Source organism: Dermacentor andersoni, chromosome 6 (assembly GCF_023375885.2).
Source record: "Dermacentor andersoni chromosome 6, qqDerAnde1_hic_scaffold, whole genome shotgun sequence".
In the NCBI taxonomy this organism is placed as follows: domain Eukaryota; kingdom Metazoa; phylum Arthropoda; class Arachnida; order Ixodida; family Ixodidae; genus Dermacentor; species Dermacentor andersoni.
In genome coordinates, this window is record NC_092819.1 from 23,616,895 (window position 1) to 23,644,733 (window position 27,839).

The following is a 27,839-nucleotide window of genomic DNA, read 5'->3' on the forward strand; positions in this document are numbered from 1 at the left end:
GTTTTGTGATTGCCCTAATGCGGACAGGAAAAGGCGCAAAATAAGTCGGCTTCAATACTCAATGGTGTTTTGTTCTATTTAGGCTTTGTAAATAAGGTGTTTCATCTTGTCCAGCTTAAACTAACGCAGATGAAAATGCAGGACTACTTTCAGAAACGCACTCACATGCGTGTGCTCTGCCTTCGTAGGTTTCATTGCCACAGAAAGTTGTCCGCTAGTATACCAGCTTTATTGGTGTATTAGGTTTATCGTTTCATAATTCAATAAGACGGAGCCTACAGAAACAAAATATTTCTATTCGAATTTTTCCTAGGGGAGTATGTGGCAAGACCTCATGAAAGGGAATTTGGCAGAGAAGGTGCGCATAAAGGTTAAAGTGCACCCATCTCTGGCCAAGCACCCAAGAGGAGATGGCAGGCCTCTAGTTGTGCTTGCTACGGGTGGAGGCATTATCACGCAAGGCAGAGAAGTGCACGCCTTGCAAGCATCGGCGGTGCCAGCTCAGTTCTTCCGATGCACATTCCGATGCGACCTCAGAGGCCACGGATCCTCTCATGTCAGCATGCGAGTGACTGCGTATCATGTATAAGAAACTCCATGGCATCATGCCGCTCTCTTTCCTGATGTGTCATGCACTTGCCCTTGCTTCATCCGTTAAGTGTCTTATTTAAGATCATGCACAATATCCCATACTTGCTCCTGCTGAGATCGAGCAAAAGTTGCATGCTGAAGCAACTGAACTGAAATTCCGGCGGATTATAGCGCAAGCAGTATTTGACAGCCATTATCAATATTTATAGGAATTTTGTTTGTGGTGCCTACAAATGATATTCCTTGCACTTTTCATGTGCATAAACAGTTCTGTGATGCTTCAGAACATATATTGACTGTGGTTTCTTCCAGTGTTTATGTGGTACTAAAACAGCCTATGTTGTATGTGCTTTAAAGGTAAATGTGAAAGGTGGACACCAATGCAGCAATACTCGAAACACAGCGAACATACTTTTATTCACAAACATATCCAAAAAACAGTAATAGATGTCGCAAGAATGGACGTTAGTATTTCTTGAGGGTCTTTCTGATGAGGGCCATGCGCTGAAAAAAAAATGTATAAGGTAAGAGGTTTAAGAGCAGAGCCCATCTAAATGTTAAGGCAGCCCCATTGTAAGACGCTGACACGAAAGATGACCTATTCATGCAAAGAAGTGTCCCATAAATTATTTGCTATATTTTTTATTTTATGCTAATTTGACCACAAACCACCGTTAAAAATAAAAATACAACTTTGTATGCTCTGCGAAAACATGACCCCCAGATACAACAAACAGTAAAGCACTTTTCCCTTGGGAGCCTTTTGCAAGACATTGAGCAGACCCAGACACTGACATGTTACTTAGCTTTCATAATTCCCTTTCCACTTTCTATAAACATGTAAATCCATTATGTAAAGAAAACAAGTGGACAATAAGGAAGCCAGTTCTTCATGGCATTATATGATCACCTACCTGCTTGTGTGCTTCCGTGCTGCTTGCCTTTTTGTACGGTTGCACCTCCTCAGCACCAAAGCCAGGTATCCACATATTCCAGTTTTTCTCTGAAAATTTGAGCCACCTTCATTACTTGCACCAAATTTACTTGAACCATAACTAAAATTCGTTCTTTACTTTATCTCATGTCTAACATTTTGTTAATACATTAATACATTTCAGATCTGATTTTGGTGGTGTAACTACTACTAAGTTTACGCGAAGAGAGCTTCATTACGAACTCACCAAGGCTCAGCTGAACATCTTTGGTTTCCAGGACGCTAGATTTGCGGTGCTTAGCGATACGGCAGGATGATGTCACCACATTTTCAATAAATTCATCTGCAATTTGCAACAGGAGCTGCAAGATGAACCACACGTGAGAGTGGCACATTAGGAAACATGTACACACACACACACACACACACACACAAGCACCATATTCCTTTCTATCTGACAATCTACATGACTGCCTTTCAAGCATGATTACAAGCAAATCAACATGATTTGCTTTTCAATGATATAGTCCTGGCTCCATAACCCAATCACACACACGTTAACTTTAGCAAGAGGCAGAACATAAAGAAAGGAGACCTGCTATCGCAGCTCAGTGAATAGGGTGTTTTGGTGCTAGGCACGAGATCACAGGTTTGTCTTTTTGCCATTTATTCTGATCGGTGCGGAACACAAAAACGTTCATTTACTTGAGTTTCAGTGGATGTTGGGTTTCAGTGGATGCTAAAGGACCACAAGGAGGTTGAAATTAATCCCTGGTCCTTCCTATATGATGCCCTTCAGGGCCACACTGTGGCTTCCTCTCTATTATTAATATTAGGGGTGAGCATATTATTCGAAATTTCAACAATAGTCCTTGCTATTCATATTGATTGATTCATTCATGTGATTCAATGTCCCAAAGCAACACTAAGGCTATGACAGATGCCGTAGTGGAAGGCTACATCACAATGGATGGACACTCTGTTGCCGGCCAGCACACAGGCAAAAAAAAATAATTAGGATGTGCGCATGGTAGTGAAAAGCATGTCTACTTGCATGTCTGTGCATGTCTACTGCACTGCAAAGCAAGTCACAAGACCCTCTGTACTGCGAGCGCTAATCAGTCATGAGATAACAAGAATTGCCACTTCTGCATCGATTTTGTACAAAATAGAAGCATGGGTTGAAAATTTACTCAGTAAATAAACGCAGGTTGGTGTAGCAAACATTTATTAATTGTTTCCTTGATTCCTTCGAAAATTCGACATTCAGTTAATTGTACTCCTTTGTTTCGGTCCTGTGAAATCTGAATTAGTGAGGTTTTACTGTATTGCACTGTGCACACAAGTTCTGCTTATCATAGCTAGACCGTGGACACCAATCCCACACATTGGACATGCATGCAGCAGCTGCTCTTAAGCTGCTGTGCCCCCAGCAGTGTAACAGGTGGTCGAGAAGAACACTGAAGAAATAGCACCACACCAGTTTGCACTGACAAGGCATTCTTTGAAAACTCTATTTTCATTAATTTCACAGTAATAGTAGGTTGAATGACCAGAGAAAGTTAAGGTCAAAGTGCCATTTTTTTTACATTTCATGCCAAAACTACCACACTGATCAGTGTAATGTCATGAATTTCGAAGCATTCCCTTCTAATTGTGCCATAGTAGAGCAGTAAATGTTCTCAAAGAAAGTTCAGTCTTTGCCTCTTTTAGATTAGATTGTAGTTCATCCTTACCGGTAAAAAATAAAGTCAGATCAAGCAGACACTGTCAATATCAGGGACATCACAGTGAGCTGATGCAGGGTCTGCAAGGCGGCTTCTGTCACAAGTGTTTCATTTTCTGGCTTATTAAGGCTCACCTCAAAGAGAGGATGGGCTGTTCCAAAAGCGTAATTCACTTTTTAGAATAAGTTAAGCGTGCAATCATGGGCACTAGAAGGAAACGGTCAGCACAAATGTCATGTATGTTTCTCTCTTCCTGTGTCTATGTCTGCACAAAGAACTTTTTTAAATAATGAATTTCCACCAACTAGCTCATTGTCGTTCTAAGCGTAAGTCAATATTATAGCTCAACTTAATCTGCCCTTTATAGTAAAGAATGGTTGAACTTAGTGACTCCAAAGAAGAGAGAAAAAAACCCCGGAAGGACAGCAGGCATGTAGGCCAGCACTTTGAGAACCCTAAAATAATTGTCCAGTTTTCTTCACTGAACAACAAAATGCAAGGCAACATACGAAACACAATTGTATGACTCTAGAAGAATAAAGGGAACGAAGGCTTTTGTTACTTAGAAGCACATGAAAGCCAACAGGCAATGATATGTAGAAAAAGGAAAAAGTAAATGACTCATTATAAAACCTCCACAACACAACATTCCACACCAGGCATGGGCTAAAGGACAGTGATAATTTATAACTACAACAGCCCGAGAAGTCCAGGGCAGGGTTTTCATATTCAGCTTTCACACGTTTACACTAGTTTAGCACTGCATACAATTTAGGTTCAATATAACAACAAAGATTTATATTTATGACTTCCGTACATTTGTGATCACCTGGCGTGCTCACATGCCAGGCGATCATATGCACCTTAAATCACATGACACTGCCTTTTTGCTAGCTCTCTCTGCTTGCTCCTCCAATGCAGGGTTGCAAAGGTAAAGCACACAGGCAAGTCACTTACTTCTTCAACATCATCATCCAGTTGCTCATTCGGGTCCACTTCTTTGACCAGGTCTTGAAGCCGCTGCTTATTCAGAACCTAAAAAAAGTAATTCACTATTACAGCCTTGCAGGCGAATCATGCTGGGAAATGGAGAATGCCATAAACTCGGAATCGATTTCAGAAATTAAAGCCAGAGGAAAGCTCAAACTAATCAGCACACTACGACTGCAGCTTTTGATGGCAGACAGCACCATTATATGAGGTACCTATATGTTCTGAGGAGGCCTCAATCTGTTGCAACTCTGCCTTATTTCATGCACTGCGTTTTCTCCCTCTTTTGCAAGGTAACTAACTGATAAAACTGTTCACAGCAGTGGCCAGTCCTGTTCAGGCTACTGCTTTGACACTAATGAATGACACAGAAAATTGGTTACAAGGAGCTTAGAGGAGGAATGAAATGGGGAAAAGGATATGGTTATACGGTGTTTTGTGATGCAAAGGCCAGACAGGGCCAAGGAACGTCAAGCAAGTGGAAAGGGAAATGGTACAGCAGTTATACAGAAACCTTAGCTAGCAGGCAGCACTTACGTCAGTAGGTACAACAGCCAGATACTACCTGCCAACTTTAGAATTCGTAAGGTACTGGGTACACGACACCAACGAAGGTAGATAGCAGAATTTTTATTAAAAAAAAAAAAAAATTATGGGGTTTTACGTGCCAAAACCACTTTCTGATTATGAGGCACGCCGTAGTGGAGGACTCCGGAAATTTCGACCACCTGGGGTTCTTTAACGTGCACCTAAATCTAAGTACACGGGTGTTTTCGCATTTCGCCTCCAAGCAGAATTTTTATAAATGCTTGCGCTGAGCACTGGCTCTTTTGGGGATACATGTACACTTTAGTAAAAATTATTTACCTTCAGACGCAGCATGCAAGCAGCAAAAAACTTGGCAAAGCAAGTACTGACAAGCAACAAATTTTTAGATCACAGTGGCTTTTTCAGTAACTTTGGTGTAGCCAATTTCGCCAGCTTCAAGAATTTACACAAAATTCCTCACATAAAGTGCCAATCTTGCATCCTTCCACCTTCAAATGACTTCCAACAGAATTTGTTCCTTTTATACTTGATGCAGTGTTCATAAAACAGTGAAACGGGCCCAAATCCGTAAACTTTACGGAACGTGATCTGTAACTAGTGCACCAGGTGCAGGAAAAGTGTGCAATACTGCCACAAAAGCATAGCTGAGGGGTTGAAGAGGGGAGGGCTGTTAACAATGACATACCATATGCAACATAAATATAATTTATTTTAAAAGCTCATGATCCTAAAAATAGTAATGTGAAGCATCAATGGGCTCAACCTTAGTTTCTTCTCACTGTGAGCTGAGCAGCATGATCAAATCGACCGACTACATAGTGCGAGTCAATAAAACACTGTTCTACATAATAAAACAATAAACCATGACATAAAGCCTGCACATATAATGTTGGCTCATAGATATCTTTGGGGCACACCGACCTCTTAATAGGACTAGCGTATGATATTCAATGTCTTCTTTGCTTTCTGATATTTTGGCTAATGCATTATAGTATGTGCCACCAAATGCACCATATTATAAAGCATGGAATTTTGAGCAATGAAGTAGTGCCAGTGAGTGCACCTATTCTGGGTCAGCAATCGTTGGATCATGACATGGAACCTATATATCACTACAGGTGTCTTTAAAGCATACTGACCTTTAATAGAATAGTGTATTATATCCATTGGCTTCTTTTATTTCCCTAAATTTCTTACATTTGGACTACCCAGTTCTTGGCCAATTCTCCCTAACGGGTATGTGCCACTGTGACACAAGTGGTACAGAAATCTTAAGTATATTTATATCTACCAGGTGTTCCTGAGAAGGCTTTAAGCAATTTTCTTTTTTAATGCCCTGTGGAAGATAGCACAATTCTGGTAACTGATCTGGTCCCCTCGAAGAGGTGGACATTACTTGCACGAGAACTAGAAATGTGTAATTGACCAGTTAACAAAAATTATCTAATTAAGTTTTTAACTAATTACCTTACAACATACACTGCAATTTACAAATTGTAGCTGGTGGGAATGCAAGGCATGATCCACTTGAAAAGAATTCTATGGATGACGCCATATTCAATATATGCACCACCAAACTTGTAATAAAAATGCACTGCCATTAAACTTTAACAAAATGCCTTTTTGTTAGTCTTAATTAATCAACTTATCAAATATTATGATTAGATGCATCATTGAGAAAATCATAGAGCGACATGAAAAACTCCTCATACAGCTTTCCATTGCTCAATACGTGCTACATAAAAGTGTTTTCCTGAGCGTGAAAGAAGCCCGCAAATGCACGCAAAATTGCCATGCGTTGGCAATTCTTTCAATATTCGCTGGCTTCTTTCACGCTCGGAAAAACACTTTTATGTAGCACGTATTGAGGAACAGGAAGCTGTATCGGAAGTTCTTCATGTTGTTCTACAATTTCTTAATTTACACTTTTCATCTAATCATAACATTTGAGAATGTCATTAATTAAAACGAATTATCTAATCAGGCAGAATTAAAAAGATAGTTTGAGTATCTCCAAGCGACAGCAAACAACATTACCTTTGCTCTGTCCAGCTACATGGCATTTGCATATTTTTAAACTCTGACTAATGTTAGCTGGGACACCGTGTGTGTGTGTGTTTATATATATATATATATATATATATATATATATATATATATATATATATATATATATATACACAACTTATTTAGATGCTACTGTTCTTTAGACTTTAGCATGGCATGCTTTGTTTACTTTCATACGCACATTGCAACTTCTGAAGGTGCTTTCAAGGAAATTTTTTATGCAAAGTTCAACATATTATGTACTGAATACTCACAAGCAAAATCATACAAGCTGTCTATGCAAGAAACACATCACACATAAGGAAACACACTGTTAACTGGAAAACAGCATTACGTTTTTGTTGTGCTGTTTTCCAGGTATGATTAATGTGAACAAGTAATTGAACTGTCCATTTTGCTGAATTAGAAAAATGCACAAACCATGAGTGAGTGACCTTCCAGGCCAGGAAACAGAAAAGTGCAACTGGAGCAATGAAAAGCTAAGCTAATACTGAATTGGCAAAAAGGTTTACTGAGACTAGGCCTGTGTATTTGGACTTGACAATGTGTTGCCTTCCATCTACATACAACTACCACGCCTAACATCACAAATGGACAGCTTAAATAGACTTACAAATTACCTTATGAATAATATCACAACAGCCAGTAGATAAAATATGGCACCAGGACCACAGGCAGACTAACCTGAACACCATCACCTGTGTTCACATGCCTTTCTGGGAGGCTTGTAGGCACGACAGACTTGACTAGGGTTGTAGTCAGAGCAGGCGCACATGCTGCAGCACCTCCAACATTACCAGCGGCTCCCGCATTTGAAGATGTTATGGGCGTCACTGTGGGTGTCACTGCAGGCACCGTAATTGTGCCGGATAGAGCTGGCGTTGGCTGAACAACAGTGTGCTGAACGTAACGAGAACAACAGAGTAAAGATTACGATTCTGCTACTGCCCCCTCCCCAAACAAATCGCCAGACTATCAAATCCACTGTTTCCAAAGCTCAACAATTGGATCTAACTGTTGAGCATAGGCAAACAGCCAAGCATTTAGGCATAGAGGTCACTACCAATTCAATTCAGGTTACTACAGCTTCTTACCTCTTCAAATGGCAATTTATTTTACATACCTAACACCGCGGGCAAGCTCTTGCACGTATTTTTTTTTTTTTTTAGTTTTACATGTAAAATACGCCGGCAGTAACACGATACCGACAAACGCAAGCTTTCTGTTAATATAACTTTGCGCGCATAGAATAGGACAAAACGTAGCATCAAATTTGATGACAGAGTTGCAGGCGACCATGTCAGAGGGAAAAACTAGGAGTCACTCAATACTTACGGCTACCACAGGAGGTATAGTCACTTGTATCGGTAAAGTGACCGTCGAAGTCGCACACAGTTGGTGGTTTTCAACCGTGCCTTGACAGAGCGGCATCGTCGTGCCTTGACATAGCGGTACCGTGGTGGTGTAAATGCTCGTTGAGGTGACGACGCTTGTAGGAATAGTGGCCATCTCTCCTGCTGCTGTGAAACTGCGCACCTTGGTCGTATACCTAGCGTGTCATTCTGCAACAACAAAATGCACTAATTTTGTCCCCGCCACAATCAACATTCGCGTACGCCAAAGTGGCCGTCCTATTTACGCGCCATTTTCAGAATACCATTACGACTGCTATAACTGCCAACAGTTTTGACGTTCCGTGCATGCTCTTCTCAAGCCTCGTGCTAAAGAGGATGAAGATCCTCCCAAAAATGTCGGTTATTCATTCGCCACCGCGCAGTAAGGATGCACATGCAACATCACTTGGCACTCATGTTCTTAATTGGTGACCCACATGTGGACGTTGGATAATAACCGCATTCGTAAAGCATTCCTCGTCTTCTTACCTCTATTCCCAAAGAAGAAGTCACTCACGAGCTACCATTCCACTTGCGAAGAAATCACACACAACTGCAGCGCGAGTTCCGCGACAGCAACACGAATGTGCTGGCCTCGAAAACACTCTCCGACCCAGCGAGTGAAAACAGCTGCAACTGGTTGCAACCCTGTCGCCCAGAAATCAGCTGGTTCTGCCACGTCTGTGTGATGACGCGCTCCAGCATTCTGAGTGAAGCTGCTAGAGACTAATTCTATAGGACTTACATAACATGAATAATTTTCTCTTTTGCGGCGAGACTTTCGCGCTTCGATAGAGCAGTCGATTGTCCTGACCTCTATGTCAACTGCGACCATTATGGCCTCTGAGATCTCAGAAGCGGCTGCTGAGGTCACCTGATGCTGGCTACCAGTAGGTCGTGCTGGCCACTAGAGTTACTGTATGTCATACTGTATATGCTCTACCATTGGCTCTACTGGCCACAACCCATGCCACTATAGAATTTCTCATTATATAGTGAACTCTATGCATGCCACAACCAGGCGACCGGAGGCCACAACTCCACAACATTTGTTTAATCCGTCTTGGGCCAAGTCATGGTCAAGCCAAGCACCCAAGCTATGCCGTGAAGTGGTTGTTTACGTCCGGTGTGGTTTCTGTTGCCTCTAACCATGTGTGGCGTTACCTGTGTTTGGTACATGGAGATTGTGCGAGACGTGATACAGTCAGGAATTGTGTGAACACATAGTAGAGCGTCCTAGTTGCTTACTGGCTTACTGTTACAGACGCTTTTTGACATGGAAGGATCTGGCAAAAAAGGCACGTTCGGAAAGGTGTCCCTCGGAGCAAGTGTGTCATCGGTAAGCAATTTATTTGAGGGCTCCTAGACGATCTCCGGCTTACGCTTTCTTCTAACATTCCAGCTCATTGACCTTAAAGCGGAACTACTCCGGAAAAGGGAAGCGCTAAAGGTGCAAAAGCTGAAGCAGTTTCAGCCTGAAGACGGTTATGTGAAACAGAAGGTAAGTACCTTGGCAGTGGCGTAGCCAGAAATTTATTTCGGGAGGGGGGTCTCCGCTGACAACTGCCCCCCTTCCTTCATCTCTCTCTCTCTCTCTCTCTCTCTCTCTCATACACACACACTGTGTATGTGCGTGTGTGCGTGTGCGCGTGCGTGCGTGCGTGCACCACGCAAAGACAAACTCCTAGCACTTTAACAACGAAGATGCGTGTTTTTGCTTTGCCACAACAACACTTTGCTTACCTTTTTCATTTGTTTGTGCTTTGCTTAAGTTTTTCATTGCTAAGGTGTGCAGCCACTTCGCATCAAATTATGCTATCATTCTTATGCTATTTTTAAATGTGATGATATTAAAAACTAAAATTTCATTTATGAATTGATGAACTTATATAATGTCTTTCGATGGGCCTAGCTGGTACATGACTCGGAAAAAAGAACAGCGCTAGAAATGCGCAAACACAGGACAGCACACTCCCGTGTGTTTTCTTGCTTGCAGCCCAGACTTGTTGCAGCCCAGGTAACAGTGGAGATAACTGTTGTTTTTCAGCCAGGTCTCTTATGAGTGGTACGATCACAGTTACATACGAAAGAGGGCGGGCGTTATTTTGCAAATCGCCTATCACTCAATCGCGCTTTGAGCATTGCGGGCATGCTATATTATGCTAGATTTTAAAGTACAGGAACAAAGCTTTGCACTGGAACTTCGATAGTATCATATGGTGCAAGTTTCACTCACATTCGGTGACCTGCTGTCGGACTTGTTTGAAGAGATGCTTGGAGGTAACTTGCAATCATGGTGTTGTTATCACGCGACGCATATTGTTATTTTATCATACTCGGGAATTGATGAGGCAGACAGTTCAAAGCAGGGCTGCTTCTTGTTTAGAAGCCTTTGTGAAAATTACGGCATCCGTAGTTCGCAGTAAAATAAGGGCCACTAGCTCCAAGAGATTTGAAAGTGTTGTGTCTCCTGGCAGCTGTCTGTTCTGAAAATTGCTGAGGCGTTTAGTTGGGATGGGCTCTCCGCAGCAAGCAGCACATGTTATGACGGTGTTGGTGAGCCTCGGCTAAGCAACTGGCCATGGCCATCTGGTTTTGAGTGATTGGGAAGTGATGACACACTCTCTCTGTGTCCATAATTATCCCCCAACTACGCTCTTGACACCTTTAGTGCCCTCCCCCCATCTCCCTCCTCGTATCCATCACTCTACTGCCCTTAAAATTATTTTCTGTTAGTCACTGTCCCACTCTTCAACATTCACTGCACAACATTCACCTAATATTCCTGTATTTCTGTTTCTGCATGGACTTCAACGCTATTCACCTACGTGCCCTCCCACCTGTCTATTTTGGCAGTTTCATAGCTTCCCTGGCCCAGCACCCTCGTCCTTGATATATTTTGCTATGCGCAAATCAACATTCTGTAGGTCTTTCATTCTTGTCCCATTTTTTGCCATGTTTTCATTCTTAACAGCATGTACAAACTAGACTAACAGCAAGCTCTTCTCACATTTATTAACATAATGAAAGTCTGAGACATGAGAAAGAAAAAGAAAAGGCGGGGGGGGGGGGGCGCTATTGTGTGTTTACTAGACAAGCAAGTCGCAATATTTTTATATTTTCAAAATGCTTTTCTTCCGCACAGCGTGGTCGATAATTCAGTTAAGTACCAGAAATGAGAAGCTCTTCGATGACAAGAAGGCCTAGTGGGGAGCAGCAGTGTCTCCAAGTTTTATGCACAAGCTCATCCCATCTTTATCCGTGTGTAGAATTTTTAGCATGGGTCCCCCCTCAGAAGTTATGGTTAACACGATTCAGAATGAGGTAGAGGCATGCCGTGAGTGGGGCCACAGTGTTCTGTGCCTGTGAGAGGGGATCGCTCCCGTAACAACACCCCGCACCCCCCTTTGGACCGTCACTAGCCCTCACCTTACTTTCACATTCAAGCTTTCCCTTTCATCCGTGTTGCTCTTTCGGAGCCCCGGCTCCTGAAACTTTGTTTTGAGAGAGGGGGAGTTGGTCAGAAAATTTTGAGGAGGGGGGTTTGACACACACCCCCCCAAGCCTCTGGCTATGCCACTGTACCTTGGCAAATGCGTGCTTTAGCATTTATTTTTGTACCGAGCAGTGTGCACTGAACCATTCGGTTCACTGTGAGAATCCTCATTAGAGTTCTATTATCTAGCTCATTCTTGGGAGTGACTCAGGCGGTGCTACTAAAAAGGAACCACCGAAAAAGACACCCGAGGCTGAAGATATTCCTGACGAAGATCTGGATCTGAAGAGATCAAGGTGAGCACTGTTCACTTCAGCACACTCTTAGAATGTACTCGGACAACAGTCTAGAGCTCCAGTCACACTGCTTCCAGTGCCCTAGCAATGCAGTATCAGGCGGAGTGGTACCATTTACTGGCTTTTCCCTAGATCGAGATGGCCTTATTTCTGTAACATTAAGAGGCTAAGATGGGTCATTCACCTCGCAGCACATATGATCAGTAGTAAATAGGCAGCTGCATGTCCACAGCCATTTACAAACTTCTCCCCTGCACAGGTGTTTGCCTCCAGCTGCATCATTCTGGACTTGCGTGTGCTAAATCTTTAGCAATTAGCAGTGTCTATCTCATATGGCTTATTTGATGAAACAGTGCGCTCTGAATGGATGTACTTCTTCAGCAGAACCAGCACATTCAGAATGGTGAAATGTGCAATGTACCACGAGTTTAGCCGTTAATGTTCAATGTTAAAGTTCCACAATCCTCTCGTAAAACCAACAGAACTCCTACGCTGACATCATAACAACCTTCTCAGGCCATTTGGAAGTGTAGGTGTCATTGTGTGATTGTGACATACTTCAAAACTATGCATGAGGCACCTCTTCTAGCAGGCCATCTTGATATAGAGCCGTCATCCTAATAATTATCAATCTACCCTTTAATTAGCATGCCATTTATTTCTTCAAGACAGACTGTTGACATTATTTGACCTTGACGCCATGCTGTAAGTTTTGTTTTGTACTAGATTACATTATTGCACTACCTATGTAAGAAAGTAACACTTTCTAACAGTAACATGAAACTCATGCCAGAGTTAGCACATAATGCACCACCCTTCAGCTGTGCTGGTGAAAGTTGATGCATTGTATGCACACTTTGGCATGTGTGTTTATATCATTGCTTTTATTTCTCTTTTTTTCTTGCCTCCTAAGAGAATCAAAAATAGAACTCCCTGCTATCCTGGATCTTACACATTATTTTGTTGCCACTTCGTTTTTCAGGGCTGCACTACAACGCAAAGCCAAGCTTTATGAGAAGCTTAGCTCTGGCAAAGTGATTCCAGGTATATGTGTTTTTGACATTGCAACAATATTGTGTTCTCTTTTGTATGCAGATGTACTCCTCTATTTTTGCTTACTCGCATGGTCAGTGCACATTCTGAGAGAGCTAAGTATGGTACATAAAGGAAACTTACTGCTTCGTGTCAAAGGTGTGAAACACATTTTTTTTTCCCCTATGTACTACAGATTTCATTCAAACAAAGTCAAGGTGGTATGACAATTCTTTCTGCATTTTCTAATGAGTCCTCTGTATTACAGAGGAATTAGATGTTGCATTTATTTGAGTCACTCATGTCACATTTTTCTAAATTAATCGGCCCAAAGCACATGTAAAAGGTAATTGTTTACTTCGGGAATCGCAAGGAAGGAAAAACTTGCCCTTTGCCATTGCTGGCAGAACGTGGCACATCCAACATCCCATCAAACACAGCAGTGCCATCAGAAAAGTGGCTGTCTGTAGCAACATTCTGCTTAATGAAATGAAAGCAAACCATGCTGGTCAAGCAGAGGCCCCATTTTACATGCAGCCTAATGCCCATGGTTTTCCCCTTAGCATGTGTGCACTATGGCTGAAGCACTATAGCATGTGCACTATGGCATGGTGCTATGGCATAGTGCACACATGTGTGCAATGTGGCTGAATGGGATGAGCAACAGCAAATCACTAATGCCTTGATTTTGCTTGAAATGGTATGTTCCTTACTTAAGCCTCATGTGAACACCTGTGTCGATGTCTCATTCCAGAATTTTCATTTATTGCAAGAACCTTAATTCACTGCAGACATGTCATGAGGGATGCTGGCATGGGCAGTGCAGTCTTGCCTTCAAGGAACTGTTGTGCTTATAAAATGACGCTCTACAATTTCTCAGTTGCATGTCTGCAACTGAGAAAGAAGTAGATCAAGACACATAAAACATTGTTATAGTGCTGGTGTAGTGAATTTTGTGGAAGACAAAAATACCAGCTGCTTGTGGTTGCTTCGTTTTCTGAGTGAAAAAATAAATTCTGGGGACTTTTAATGTCTTCCTCATATTGCATGAAATAATAAGTGACTCAAACCACTAGTCAAATGGCCCTGTACTTCACAGCCAGCACAATGCTCAGAAGTGCTCTCTTTTATGTGCATGAGCCAGCCAGGACAAAATGACATAAATGTGACTTGTGGCAGCTCTTTGACACCCTCTGTGGCATTATGTACACTGTCTGAGGAGGCAGAGTTTTCACAGTTACAGCTTTCGACTCCCCATAACTGAGCTTTGTCTTTGATGTCACATTGTGTCTTTAAAAACAATAAATCAGCTTACAGTGATAAATTGTTCTGTCAAAATGTTTTAACGTGAGAGCGTTAAGGAGGCCATGTCGCATAAAATCCAGCGTCGGCGTCCAGCATCCGACGTCGGACATCGTTACGACACAAATAATTTTCGAACTACACATACCCAGGCCATTCACGTGACACAAGGAATTCACTGAAGTACTTGAATTTCTGAAGCTAAAATACAGTACATAGAAAAATCGTAAACTACGACTTACACACAACGTACAGACCTAATAGCTCTCGGATTGTAATTTGAATATATGCGAAAAAGCATAATTCTCTAATGCGAAAACTCCAACAAACCCCTTTTCCAGCGTTTCTACAGTGCATAGACCGAAGACGGCGTCCACCATTTGCGCATGCTGGCGCGTAAATATCTCAGAGTCCACGGAGCGGCATGCGCGCTTCATTGAAACACTTCCGGATGGTGCTCACCTCCGCCACATCGCGGCCCATGCATGAGGTGGCATTTCGACCAGTAAACATAGCGGTTACATAAGCTGCAGTTGCTGGAAGCGTGAGAAGCAGTCAGGGATCTTTGAATGCTATCGTGTTCCACTCTTAAAAACGAAGCTTAAGCATCCTCCATTTTTTTTTTTTTTACATAATTTGTCGTAAGAGGCCGATTACTAGGAAATAAAATGGAGGACAAAGTTCAGTTCCTTTAACTTCTTTCCAAAACCACAGCACTGGCATGCTGGTTCAATATCAGGGATTTTAAATATTATTTCGTATCTTAGCCATTGTGCCACAGTAAAGGTTCTCAATGTTTCCTCAATTGAGTCTTCAGCTTCTTTAGCACCCGATGTCATCCATCTTGAAAAGAGATAAAAAATTTACTGGACTCAAGCAGATGCTGTCAAAATTCATGATGTTGCAGCTGGCTTGTACGGTGACTTCAAGGCCAGTGTCGCCAACTGTCTGTTATTTCAGCTTCCTTTCTGGCTCGTCAAGCCTTCTCAGAAGTAGGAATGGCTTTTTTGGCATTGTATAATCATCATCGTCAGATTATATTTGGGTCCACTGCAGGACGAAGGTATCTCCCAGCAATCTCCAATTACTCCTGTCTTGCGCTAGCTGTTTCCAACTTACAGCTACAAATTTCCTAATGTCATCACCACCCCTCCTAGTTTTCTCCCGCCCTAGACTGTGCTTCCTTTCCTTTGGCCCCATTCTGTAACTCTCATGGTCCACTGGTTATCTGCCCGACGCATTACATGGCCTGCACAGCTCCATTTATTTCTCTTAATGTCAACCAGAATATTGGCTATCTCCATTTGCTCTCTGATCTGTGCCGCTTTCTACCTGTCTTTTAACGTTATGCCTAACATTTTTCGTTCCATCGCTCTTTACGTGGTCCTTAACTTGTTCTCGAGCTTCTTTGTTAACTTCCAAGTTATGTATTAGCACCAATAGAATGCAATGATTGTACACTTTTCTTATCAATTGCAGTGGTAAGCTCCCAGTCAGGATTTGGTAATGCCTGCCATATGCACTCCAATCCATTTTTATTCTATAAGTTTCCTTCTCTTGACAAGATGCCCTGTGTGTAATTAACCTAGATAAGCATCCTCCAGTACAGCCTTTAAAGGCTGACTGGCGATCATGAATTATTGTTTTCTTGCCAGGCTATTGAACATTACCTTTGCCTTGTGCATATAAATCTTCAACCCAACTCTTACACTTTCTCTATTAAGGCCCTGTGTCATTTGTTGCAATTTGTCTCCAGTGTTGCTGAACAATGTAATCTTCAAACCGAAGCTTGTTGAGATATTTGCCATTGATCCTCACTCCAGCGTTCCCAGTATAATAGCTTGAATACTTTTTCTAAGCGTGCAGTGAATAGCATTAGAGAGATTGTGTCTCCTTGTCTGACCTTTTTCTTGATAGGTAATATTCTATTTTTCTTGTATAACAGTAGTTCATTAATATAGCTCAACTTACTTTTCACTTTAGTGTTCAGCTTCCATGCCTTGGACAAGCTTTGTTCATTAGTACAATCTTACTGAGACTTGCTTTGCAGTCATACATAATACCCATTAAGGTCATGCCTTAATTCCAATCTCTTGGAGAAGAATGTGTCATTTTACTGCCTCTGTGTATTTGTTATGGGTAGCAACACAATGTTGTCTGTTAATTGTGTATTCAGGAGAAAATTTTCTAAAATGACATTGCTTATTTTCACAACCTGCGAAATGGTGTTGCACTTGGGAGTAAAGTATGCGTCTACTGCGTTTTAAAAAAAAAAAAAAAAAAAAAGCAGTGAGAGCTCTGATTGTGGGCGGTTACAGTTCTCATGGTGACAAAGTGCAGATAGCTCTTTGAGTAGTTTGAGCGACAGCTCTGAGCTGAACAAGTACAGCTGCTGTGCATGTAGAATATGCATACACTAGTGACGTTACATGTAATGTTTTATCAGCAAATCACACTCTGACTGTTTCATGGTGTTCTTAAACTATAGGCTATATTTTGCAAAGATACGTTTCATTTTCCATTCTTTTCGCTCTTGTCAGTGGATCAGATGCTACTGGATTGACGGTACTTGTCAGTCAGCACTGCAGTGATAAGAAATGAACAGAAAACGAAATAAAATGCCGCAGGTTTCAGAGCATGGAAGATGAAATGTTTTCAGAATATAAATCATGTTCCTCAAAAGATATGCGGAAGGAGTCAAGGGAGTGAGACTGTGATACAGCTTTTACTACCTGGCATTGCAGCGTTGCCATCCTAAACAGCTGCACTTAACACCAAATTTCCTTTCACTTGCTTCCCTTTTTTCTTCCATGGAGATGCTCTTTGACTCCATGACTTGGCGTTCGTAGGGTGGGGCACATTCTGTTTCCCAGATGCGTAGCTTTTGTCAGAGGGTTGAGGAGGGTTTGCAGCCTTGTCTTTTTCTTGGTTTCCTCATACCACCAGGCGATGAAGAGGCAAGCCTATACGTTGTGAACTTCCAGAGGAAGGCGATGGATGCAGCTGTCGAAGAGAGAGAACGGCAAGAGATGCCCACTGTGCCTACAAGGGAAGAAGCTGAGCTCAATACTAAGGATGAGTCGGAGGCAGATGACAACGTGCCAAGTGCAGACCACGAGGCCCTGGATGAGATCCTTACAGGAACAGAAGAAGAATGGCGAGTGACAGTGCTTGTTGTTTATTGAGATGTCTCAACCCTCACAAGTTTCCAGCTTTTAAGCAACTTTGTAATTGTTTAATTTATCACAATGAATCTGTTTTAATCTGCTTAATCGCTAAGCTTAAACATAGTATTTTCTTTGAGCCATAATTACTCCAATCAAATTATGCAGCTTCTCTTATTGTCACGTTGACAGTTTGCAGAAGGCAGCACTCACAATACAGCTGCCTTCTTTAGCTACCCTCCTACCTTTCCTTCAGACTTAATTCTAATCTTTTTTTATTATATTGTGGGAATGTGTTGTCTGAGAACATGGTTACGCTCGTTAACCTGGTGTATGAAAGGTCTTGTTTTAAAATTTTAAAATTTTACAACATTGGTTAAATGGAAGGGTTTTAGATCAATTACTGAAGACATAAGACTGCCTTTCAGTGCTTCATTTCTTACTAGCACAGTTTAGTCATTCGGAGCAGCACTGGCAGAAGAAATGTGCTTAGTGTATATTTTTACATAGCCAGGGCAGTTGGTGCAAATAAATCTGTAATCAAGTGCAAGAAGTGCTGAAATGCTATAAACACTGAAGTACAAAAATACATTGTCGTGAAGCTTGCGCCCCATTAAAGGCTGATTAGATCCTTATAATTCGATCTGCAATTCAAAGCATGACTAGACTAAGTCAGTTCGCATTATCAGAAGAATTATGTGGTGGAACAACCACAAGCCAGGCAAGTTTGAATGGATTCATTTTGAAATATGTGCAAAAAACAAGGAAACTAAGCAAGAACAGACAAGGTACATTCAATTCCCCTGTACTTTCTAAAGTAGTTCAGCAAGGCTGCACTTTACCATTCATTTTGGAGGTGTTATTGTGTCACCTTGTGCACAGTGCCGTTCATTTCAGAATGTGCAGGGAATATTCAGGCCCAGTTCCTGAACTTTCTGCACCGCTGGGATTGTCAGTGCCAATGCCATGCAGCAACAAAGCAGCAGACAATTTCTCTAGTGCCGTGGCAGCTGATGAAGCTACAAAATAATATGGCCATTTTACTGACAGAAATAGCGTTAATCAGCACCGACTGCACCCAGGTCCATGAGGAAAGCCAGTACTCTGGCATGGCCCTTTAGTGTGTCCCAAGACAGGAAGGAAAAGGCACTTGAAATCAACTTCAAAGTAGTTTCCCACAACTTCACAATATTGAGGTATCCAAATTGTTCTGTCTCTCCAGCTTACATGGCAGTATTGCAACTGCACCATTATACTGCTCATTTTTGCTGTTGGAATGCTGGCAAAGAGCCAGTGTCAGTTTTGCTCATAACATGGCAGCTGCAAATCTGACAAAAATAGGCATTCCCAGCTGGACAATGGTAGCAACGAAAGGTGCAAGATACGAATGCAAAAGCAGAGGCCCTGCACCACATCAGCACTTTTGCATTTGTTTCTGGAAGACCTTAGTGTTGTGGCTGCACTTCTGAATTGGTGCTCCACAAATTTAGAACTGTGCAGTGCAGGTGAATTGAACATACCAACAAATTTTTCAGCCATGAGGGCACTGTGCCCTTGTCTTTCCTTGCTTAAGTCCTCCTGCTAGGCTACTTGGTGAAACACAGCTATTAGAAGAGAGGTGCTAAATGACAGACATATGCAGAGGACAGACAAGACAAGTGCCACTACCAACTGTTTTCAAAAGCAATTAGTGCCCTCGTTTCTTGCACATTCTTCAAAATTATTTATGTAGTGGTTTGACGAGTGATTGTAACTATTTTGCTTTATCTCTTGGCCGCATCACATAGAGTTGTGGGCAAGTAGATATTTGCAACAAAGTATACTGTGCTCAATTTTGGTTTTCAGTTGTGTTGCAGGCAGACTGTCATTAAACTTTTGCTCAACAGAACTTTAGATTTACTTTCTTGAATGTGATTAGTAGTTCACTACTACATCAGTGTTTGTAATGACGAGATAAAACTCAAATGAGATTGAACAGTTAGTTTTGTGTTGCACCAGATTTACATGTAATGTATTGCCATTTAGGGTGGACTATACCGATGCTCTCGGGAGATCCCGGAGGTGTATGCGAAAAGACCTGCCCGCACTCATTGACAGTGATAAGGAACTTACAGGAAAAGCTGGGTAAGTGAGCCATCACGTTCAGTGCACACAGGTAGGTGGCTGTGTTGGCTTTAGAACTCCAGGAGGCATTGTGTTATATACTGGTGCTCATATCACTTAACAATCAATGAGAATTTGTCATTTGGTTTAATTGGTCTTGCATTCTAACTAGGATGTGTTAGTGTAACATACTGTAAGAAACACTAGCAAAATATAGACAGGGATGAGCTCTCGTCTTTATCTGTTTTTTGCTGGTGTCTATAGAAATATTATCTAAAAACATATTTTAGTTAGAATTTGGCAGTGGCAATGTTGACAAAGCAAATGAAGAATAGTAAATCCGTAGAAGATTTAAAAAATGGGTTGGAACACATTTGCTAGCCACTTCCAAGTCATGAATGAGAACTTGCCAATATCCTTGAAAAAAAAGAAGAAAACCACATTCTATGCATTTCACTAGTACTAACCTGCGGAGTGCCTGGAACCTAAAGAATACCAAACTTGAAACAAAGTTTCAAGTTTGTTATCTTGGCAGTAAAGTGAAGGATGATAGAGATGATGTCAAGAGACAAAGTTGGTGGTACTACTTAAGATTAATAGAATAAACTAGACTTAGGGTAGGTCATATCATGCACAGAACATAAAACCTGGTGGTCTATTAGATATGGCAAAGGATTAAATGGAGCAGTAAGACCAGGACACAAGAAACTAAAGATTTCTCTGAGATGCCTTTGGCCTACAGTGCACCTATAATAGAATGCCGATAAACCTTCTAAGAGAAGGATTAATGTGGCTGGGAAGCAAATTACTCATCGTGCATGTTTCATAGTGTTGTATAATTTGACTGATTGTTATTAAGCATGTAAATTTATATAGTTTACTGAAAACATCATTCATATGTTTCAGAAACAAAGTTGAGTCTGTAGCATGAATATTTGCTTCATGTCAGGCTATGAAAAGAAATGAAATATTCGTTACAAGTATTTGCACTGGTTATAACCGAATTTAGTGACTTATGATGCAATAAAGAGCACCAACTATGGTAAAATAATGGAACACGTCAAACTTCACTTCAGATGTGCAAGAGCTAGTGTACCTCTTAAAATACAATTGTTTCGGATTAGTCTTCATAATATGTGACTTATGACATTGCTTTTCATTAACAGAAGGTTACATTTACGTTCAGCACCATGTTAAAACTTTTTTTCCTTGTCATCATTTGTCACTACATTAAAAACTAGGTTGGGTTTTCATACTTAGATGCTGTGACTGAAAGGGCTGTACTATATCAACTCAAATCGGAGGTATCTGATCTGTACTGAAAATTACTTATATTCACACACCCATAAACTATAGCAGTCGCATTATATCGTCACAATTTCTTGGCAGATGTTCTTATGTTTTAGAAAAGTTAACTTGTTATAGAACTACTCCCCACGAAATGGATAGTTTTGTCTCTTGTTTGTTTGCCTGAATTTGTCTTTGCCATGTTAGACAAGGGATACCAACATTATGCTTCTGTGTTTTTTCAGTGTTGTTGAAGCAGACATTCCTGAACGTACAGCGCAGTTCCTGGCACATGAGCGCACACGCGAGCAGCTAAGGCAGCAGTGGCAGGAACAAGAGGCTGAGAATGCGTATAAAGAGTCGCTGCACTATGGCGATGTGCGCTTCCAAGGTTTGTGTCCCACATGTTGTAGAATCTTGGAGGTTGTGACATTGTTTTGGGAATTTGTGCTGAATAATTCCCTAATGTTTCCCTGAAGTGCATCATAGTTCCTGAGCAGATACTAAACACTCTAAAAGACTTGTGAATGTCAGTCACCCTTTGTGCATGGTGGATGAATAAACTTGTTCTTGCTCTGTGATTAGCAGGCAGTTAATGGCCTCCTCAATGCTTATGGCATTTACATAAAGGTTGAATGTTTTAGTAAAATCTATTTGTGGATTACTAATGCAAAAGAAAGCTTGACTGGGGACAGGAATACGAATGCATTTCACAATGTTCTCTTTGTCTGGCACTGGAAAACCACAAATGGATCAACACTAAGTCACCCAAAAGTTCACATTACTAAATAAGGCACAGATGTTATGTGCCACATGTTAATTTAAAACACCACAAGTGTCCTGGCAGCTAGAATTAGCTTCAACATGGTAGGCCTAGTTTCTTTGCTGATATAGTCTGTGCAAAATGTGTGCAAGTTCAGTGAATGTTTTCATGCAGTTATGCCTTTTTCCATCCAGAGGCCAGAGAGCATGGTGTTGGCTTCTATGACCTTTCTGGTGATTCTGCGGAGCGCGAAAAACAATTGGACATGCTGAACAAGCTCAGAGAGCAAGTGAGTTTAGGCAACACAGTTTTTCTTTTTCTACCCCTATTCCTTAGTGTTTTAACTTTGCTTATTCCTCCTTTTTTCTCTTGTGTTCATAGAAAACAACTTTGTGCAATGCAGCAGCTACAGATTTTGAATTAACTTGCTAGCCTTTATACACATTATATGAGATAAATGATGACCACATACCTTAGACATAATACTCCTGCAGAAACCCACAAGGTGGAGAGAAGTAATTAATAAAGGGAAAATAAGACAACCACTTAATCATAGCAACTGCCATGATTGGATGGATGTGTCAATTTTCCTTTATTAACCACATACCTTAGTTATTGTCATGGTATGTAAGGCTGAGACAGTTGAAAGAAAATGTGTCCTGGTCCTGGACCAGGACAAATTGTACTTCAACTGCGAGGCTTTTCTTTTGAGGAACCCGCATGGGTTTCCTTTGTAGCAACTGCCATGATTTGGTAGATGTGTCAATTTTCCTTTATTAACGACATGCCTTAGTTATTGTCATGGTGTGTAAGAATGAGTCATTTTATTAACTTGGTAGCATAGTCCAGTTCATTGCAAAAGCCAGCCCAAAACATTATACACTTTTCATTGTTGCTGTGTGACGAGATTGCAGTGCAACTACATGTGGCCATCTTCTTTTGAAAACACACCCATTATCTGCAAGTCTCTCTTTTTCTTACTGTCAAAGGATTTGTTGTTTTTCAGACAGAAAAACAAAAGGAGATCTCGAAAAGGATGAAAGAGAAAAGGAGGGCCATCCTTGAAGCACGCCTGGCTAGGATTCGTCAGAAAAAGAACATTCCAGACAACAAGCAAGAGGAAGAAGATAAAGGTATGGCCTTACATGCATAAATGAAAATAACAAACGCACTTGGAAACTATACAGCTAGAACTCTTGATTTGCCCCAAAAGTAATCACATAATTGCCATATAATATGAGTATCACGCAGTGCACTTTTGATTGTGATCAATTCCGATTGGCCTCGATCGCAATCAAGTATGCATCATGTGACACCTATATAAGGTAACCTAATCACCATTGGAAAATTCATCTTTTTGCGGCTTACATGTACCCAAAACTACTGGAGCACTATATTCTGCACCTAAGCACAACAAAATCAATAGATATGCATTTGCATTATGAAATGTACTGTGATATGGCAATGCACATACAAAAATGATGAAGTATGTTAATATAGCGCTTACAACGTTTTATTTGACGAACAGATGTGGCACACTGAAGCACTGAGATGTGGCAAACTGAGGCACGTGGATGTGATGCAGCAGTCCACAAGCATAGTGGGAACCAGTCTAAAAGAGAATTCATAGTTTCCATTTGGAACCTTTGTGCTTGTTTTTTGTACTCTACAGTAAAATACAAATGGGACGTTCCCCAACAGCTGAGACTCCAGTAGAAAAGCAGCTTGAAACTACTTATAGAGAATTGCTTCACCTTTAGTGATGTACTCAGCAACTGCTAGCATTTATCACTCGTTAATGCTTGGCAAATGTTAGTGAGTGAGTGAGGTCTGCCATGGACAAGCACAGGCAGCACCTTTCATAACGGCACACCCTGCACGTCTGCAGCAGCAGAGCTTCAGACTGTTGCACGACATTCACAATTCCCGGTGCCTTTGCTAACACTGTATAGAAAAGCTCAGTATCACAGCAAGACTTTCATCTGATGAAATCAGAAGTTGCAGTTACATAGAAATATAATATCTTGTAGACTTCATAAAAGGAGTCTTCTCTACCAATTTCATGCAGCTTGCTTATGCTGCACTGTGTCTGGACAACCGTTAATACTCCTTTTCTAGTGGTGATATAGAAATACATTTAAATCTCAATATAATGAAGTCTGCAAAATCAGCATTTCACTTCACTATATTAAAATTTCATTATACCTTTTATGCAGTCACTGACGAAGTTTTCTCATGCAGAAGAGGCTGTAAAATCTTCCAAGTCATCACGCAGTCATAAAAAACAAATTTGAAAGAAAAAAAAAAACAAGGACACCTAAGCACTTCTTATGAATTGTGAATGCAAAAGTTATAACGTCCATTTGAACGCCACTGAGCAATCCTTCGAGTTATGAATTCCTTGCAGGTAAGCGAGCGTGTTAAGACGCATGGTGCGTTTTGATTTGGCTTTACCAAGGCACAGTTAGAATGCAGGCAAGAGCTTGCACGGACGAGGAACATGTGGATGGCACAGGCTTCTGAAATAGAGGGTGATTTGCCATTGCGGCGATGTTCTCTCCCCTCACGCAACACCTCATTTCTATATATTGCCTCAGTATTCTTTCCTGGTGCCAGTGAAATTCTATTATATTGAAATGGCATATGAACCCACTTCGTTATATTGAGGGACAAAATACATGTTGTTCAATGACCAGAAATTATAAAAGTCGAATACTTCGTCATATCAAGAATTTCATTGTAATGAAGGTTGTTTATCGAGGTTTGCTATTTGTTCCATGAGCTGCACATAATGTTTCTTTTTTTTGCTCACTCTGACTCAAATAAATTTCTCATCCAACAGATTCATCCGAAGATGAAACTGAAACAGTTGACACCAGCAGCAATGCCTCAGATCGTTTGAAAATTACTGGCAATTCCGACACTCTGGAAGTTCCTGAAATGCGACCGTGGGATGAAGGCAAGAACTTGGCAGACATGGTCAACGACCCACACTTCCGAAAGAAGAAATGTGAGTTTGTACTAGGTTACATGAAATTCTAGCAAGGGCAGTGACATATGCCTTTGTCCTCTACATTCTTCGGTCAATGCAACCAAGTGTCACTGTCCAATCAGCGAGTATAATGTATGCCATTGAAGCAATCTTGGCAACACTACTGGGTTAGTAAGTTGTTTTTTTTATTAACAGCCTCTAAATAGCACCTAAGCAAACAAAGTGAACAGCTGTTGGTTAGTGGATACGACTCAGATTTCATAATGTGGTTTCTGAGCTTTCAACACACCAACAGGTGTTCTGCTGATTCTCAACATATCGTATTCTGCATGATTTTCAGTGAGTGGTATTGGTGGTGTTTGTTTACCTTTAGTATCAGAAACATGTTCTTGCGAGCTTTTTCTGATGCATCCATTCATATTACAAAGGTAAAATCATTCATGGAGAGAAAAGACGACAGAAAAAAAAAGCAAGGAGAGAAAAGGAAGGGAGGTCAACCAGACAAGTGTGTGATTTACTACCCTGCACTGGGGGCAAGGGAAAGGAAGACTAGAAAGATAAGAAAGAAAGAGAAGGAGCACTTGTGAGCACTCAATAGAATGCACAGCTGGACTGCAATCAGCCACTGAGGCCGGTCTTCATCAAGAACTGCAGTAGTGCATGAATAGCTTTCTGTGCCAGCGACGAATGTGGCCATGGTCCAATAATTTTCCTATCAGAAAATGTTCTGGAGTCCAGTCGGCTTAGTGCAATTTGTGTGCGCAACAATGTGTGCGCACTATACTCATGGAACGAAACGTGACAGTGGAACATTAAGTTAGAACACTCCTAATGTGCAATTACTCAAGAGTTTCATGTCATGTCGCTATGAATGTGGTGACTAAAGGTGATACTGACTTCGTTCTGAGTGTAAGAGCAAAAATTGCACCAATGTCACACAAGCTGGAGACGGTGGAAGCGAAAGCATGTGCATTAGTTAGTCTTAAGTTGATGCATTCTAATTTGTGAGAATAGTACACATAAATTAATAACAATATAATAGAAATAATTATAATAAAAAACTATTGTTTGGCACCACTGCCAAGGCTGGCAGTGCAGAGGTTTCACAAACAGAAAATATACTGATAACGGCACCACATATCAGCTATTTCCCTTTGATAAGCTTGGATACTCTTAGTCTACATCTTATATTCTTCACTTCTAGTGTCTCAAGAGGATTGGGTGGAGCTTCAGAGGCAAGAAAGACCGACGGAGTTTGCCCCTCCGTCTGCGTACCGCTCAACCACTGGTCCCAAGAGGACAAAGTACTCCAACTTCACAAGGGGGCAGACACAGTTTGGAGCCAGCGCAGACACCAGCAATTTGCAAGAGACCGACCAAGCCCCACAACCAAGGCACCTGCAGAGTTCTGCCTTCGAAGACATGATTGCACAGAGGCTAGCTGAAGCACGCAGGGCAAGCGAACAGCAGTCACCATGGGGTGGTCCCTTCTAAGGAAGTTTTTCCCGAAATTAACAGTAAACATTGTAGTCTCGACCTAGGCACAATAAATGAACTGCTTCCCACTAGCTGTTACAGTTTCACAATAGTATATCTTTTACGAGTTCCTAAATCAGAAGTTGGAAGCTGAAGCGATAAAAATTCGGATGCTGACATTGTGTGTTGTCTGACAGAAACATGTCAGTGTGTCACCATCTCTCATTTAGAAAAGAACTATACTCCGATCACCAAGCTTCCACGATACTGAACACTCCAAGAAACTTGCGAGGCTGCATTTATTCATGTTCACAAATCACAAATGTTATCCCTGCACTACCAACCATTTTACAGGCTGCCTCAAAGACGCGACATGTCTTTCCTTCCAAGTCAAAGGATGTACAGTGAGGAAACATAAACATAAAGGCCCTTTTTCACACTAGACACTTTTTTTTTTGTAGCTAACCTACAGCTTTCACCTGTAAGCAGCAAATGGTGTGAAAACAATTTTAGATTCTCTGACCTTACATGCAAGTATACTCTGTTAAGCATCTCCTAAGTGTTCTTGTTTGAAAAAAACGGATGAAAATTCTGGCAATGAGAGGTTTTTTTTGCACATAACACCACATAACACCAGAACAAAAAATGTTTTAATTCTACAGCAAAATCTGCGTATGGATTAAATGTAAATTTTACCTCGAGGTGTGGGTTCATGGCACGAGGTGTGGTTTCACTGCAGTGTGGCACGCACTGCCATGAAGCCATACCTTAAAACAATGTTCTCCGCCAGCCAAAGTTTCATCATCTCCTAGGGAAGCCCACACTCACATGTTGGGGCTCATTATAGAACCCTAAGTGGTCGAATTTAGACCGGAATTCCCCACTATGGTATGCCTCATTATCAGATTGTGGTTTTGACATGTAAAATCCCATAACGTAATATTTTTACCTTAACATGTAACTAAATAAAACACTTGAAGCTAGCTAATAGCCTGGCTTCTCCACACACAGAGTGCATGTGTAGGGCCCTGCAAGCGCTGTGATCATATTAGTCCTCACAGCTTTCCAGCTGTACTTGGGTTCTAGGGAACATACAGGGGAATGCAAAAGACAGTATACCGTTCAGAATTTTTCTAGTGAACTTTAGGTGGAAGTTGGGGTGCAAGTCTTCTCAACCCCACTCCTAGAATAGAATCATGTTATTTTATTCTCACCTACCTGCCTATTGATCTTGATGGCTAAGTGGGTTCGTCATACTACGCAACACAATAGCCCACTAAGGACTACTACTACCGGCTTGCTGTGCAGCAGTGGTGGCCTAGTGAAAACGGAAAATTGGTTGTTCATGAATAAAAAAAGGGTGCATTGCTTCCATAAGTAAGCAAAAATGCAATGTGGTAACTTTCAGGAACTTTCTTTGGTAGGAAACGTTTGTATACATGAAAATGGCACCAAATTTGTGACGTCACCCTGACATTCTCATCACTGCCAGCCAAGGCTTGTGTTCACAATTTTAAAAAAAAAAGTTAGACCTGTATTTCTTTTTCGTTAATAATCTTTTATTTCCACAATATCAGTGTGCACTAGTCTAAGCTGATTTGGTGCGTCACCTTAAAGAACATTTCAGTGTCCCCATGCATTCATTGTCTTTTGCTTTCAGTCTGTCCATGCTTATC

General features: G+C 41.3%; 2 protein-coding genes across 3 annotated transcripts; one reads left to right on the plus strand and one right to left on the minus strand.

Moving 5' to 3' along the window:
* Positions 1 to 989: 989 nt before the first annotated feature.
* Positions 990 to 8,967, minus strand: LOC126521389 (uncharacterized). Of its 2 annotated transcripts, none has more exons than XM_055065944.2 (7): positions 8,777 to 8,967; positions 8,194 to 8,420; positions 7,543 to 7,758; positions 4,210 to 4,287; positions 1,773 to 1,887; positions 1,506 to 1,594; positions 990 to 1,095 (listed from the first exon to the last, which is right to left on the minus strand). In XM_055065944.2, the coding sequence occupies exons 2-7, from the start codon at positions 8,365 to 8,367 to the stop codon at positions 1,057 to 1,059; spliced, it is 711 nt and encodes a 236-aa protein (XP_054921919.1). In that variant the 5' UTR covers positions 8,368 to 8,420; positions 8,777 to 8,967; the 3' UTR covers positions 990 to 1,056. The 2 variants fall into 2 exon arrangements, with proteins under 2 accessions (XP_054921919.1, XP_050026035.1); XM_050170078.3 differs by having other exon boundaries at positions 8,742 to 8,966.
* Positions 8,968 to 9,268: 301 nt separating this feature from the next.
* Positions 9,269 to 26,255, plus strand: LOC126521390 (coiled-coil domain-containing protein 174). Its single transcript, XM_050170079.3, has 11 exons — positions 9,269 to 9,591; positions 9,655 to 9,753; positions 11,938 to 12,044; positions 13,027 to 13,088; positions 17,325 to 17,535; positions 19,568 to 19,666; positions 21,178 to 21,323; positions 21,890 to 21,984; positions 22,702 to 22,828; positions 24,538 to 24,705; positions 25,892 to 26,255. Exons 1-11 carry the CDS (start codon positions 9,529 to 9,531, stop codon positions 26,179 to 26,181), a joined length of 1,467 nt encoding a protein of 488 aa, XP_050026036.1. The 5' UTR covers positions 9,269 to 9,528; the 3' UTR covers positions 26,182 to 26,255.
* Positions 26,256 to 27,839: the final 1,584 nt, after the last annotated feature.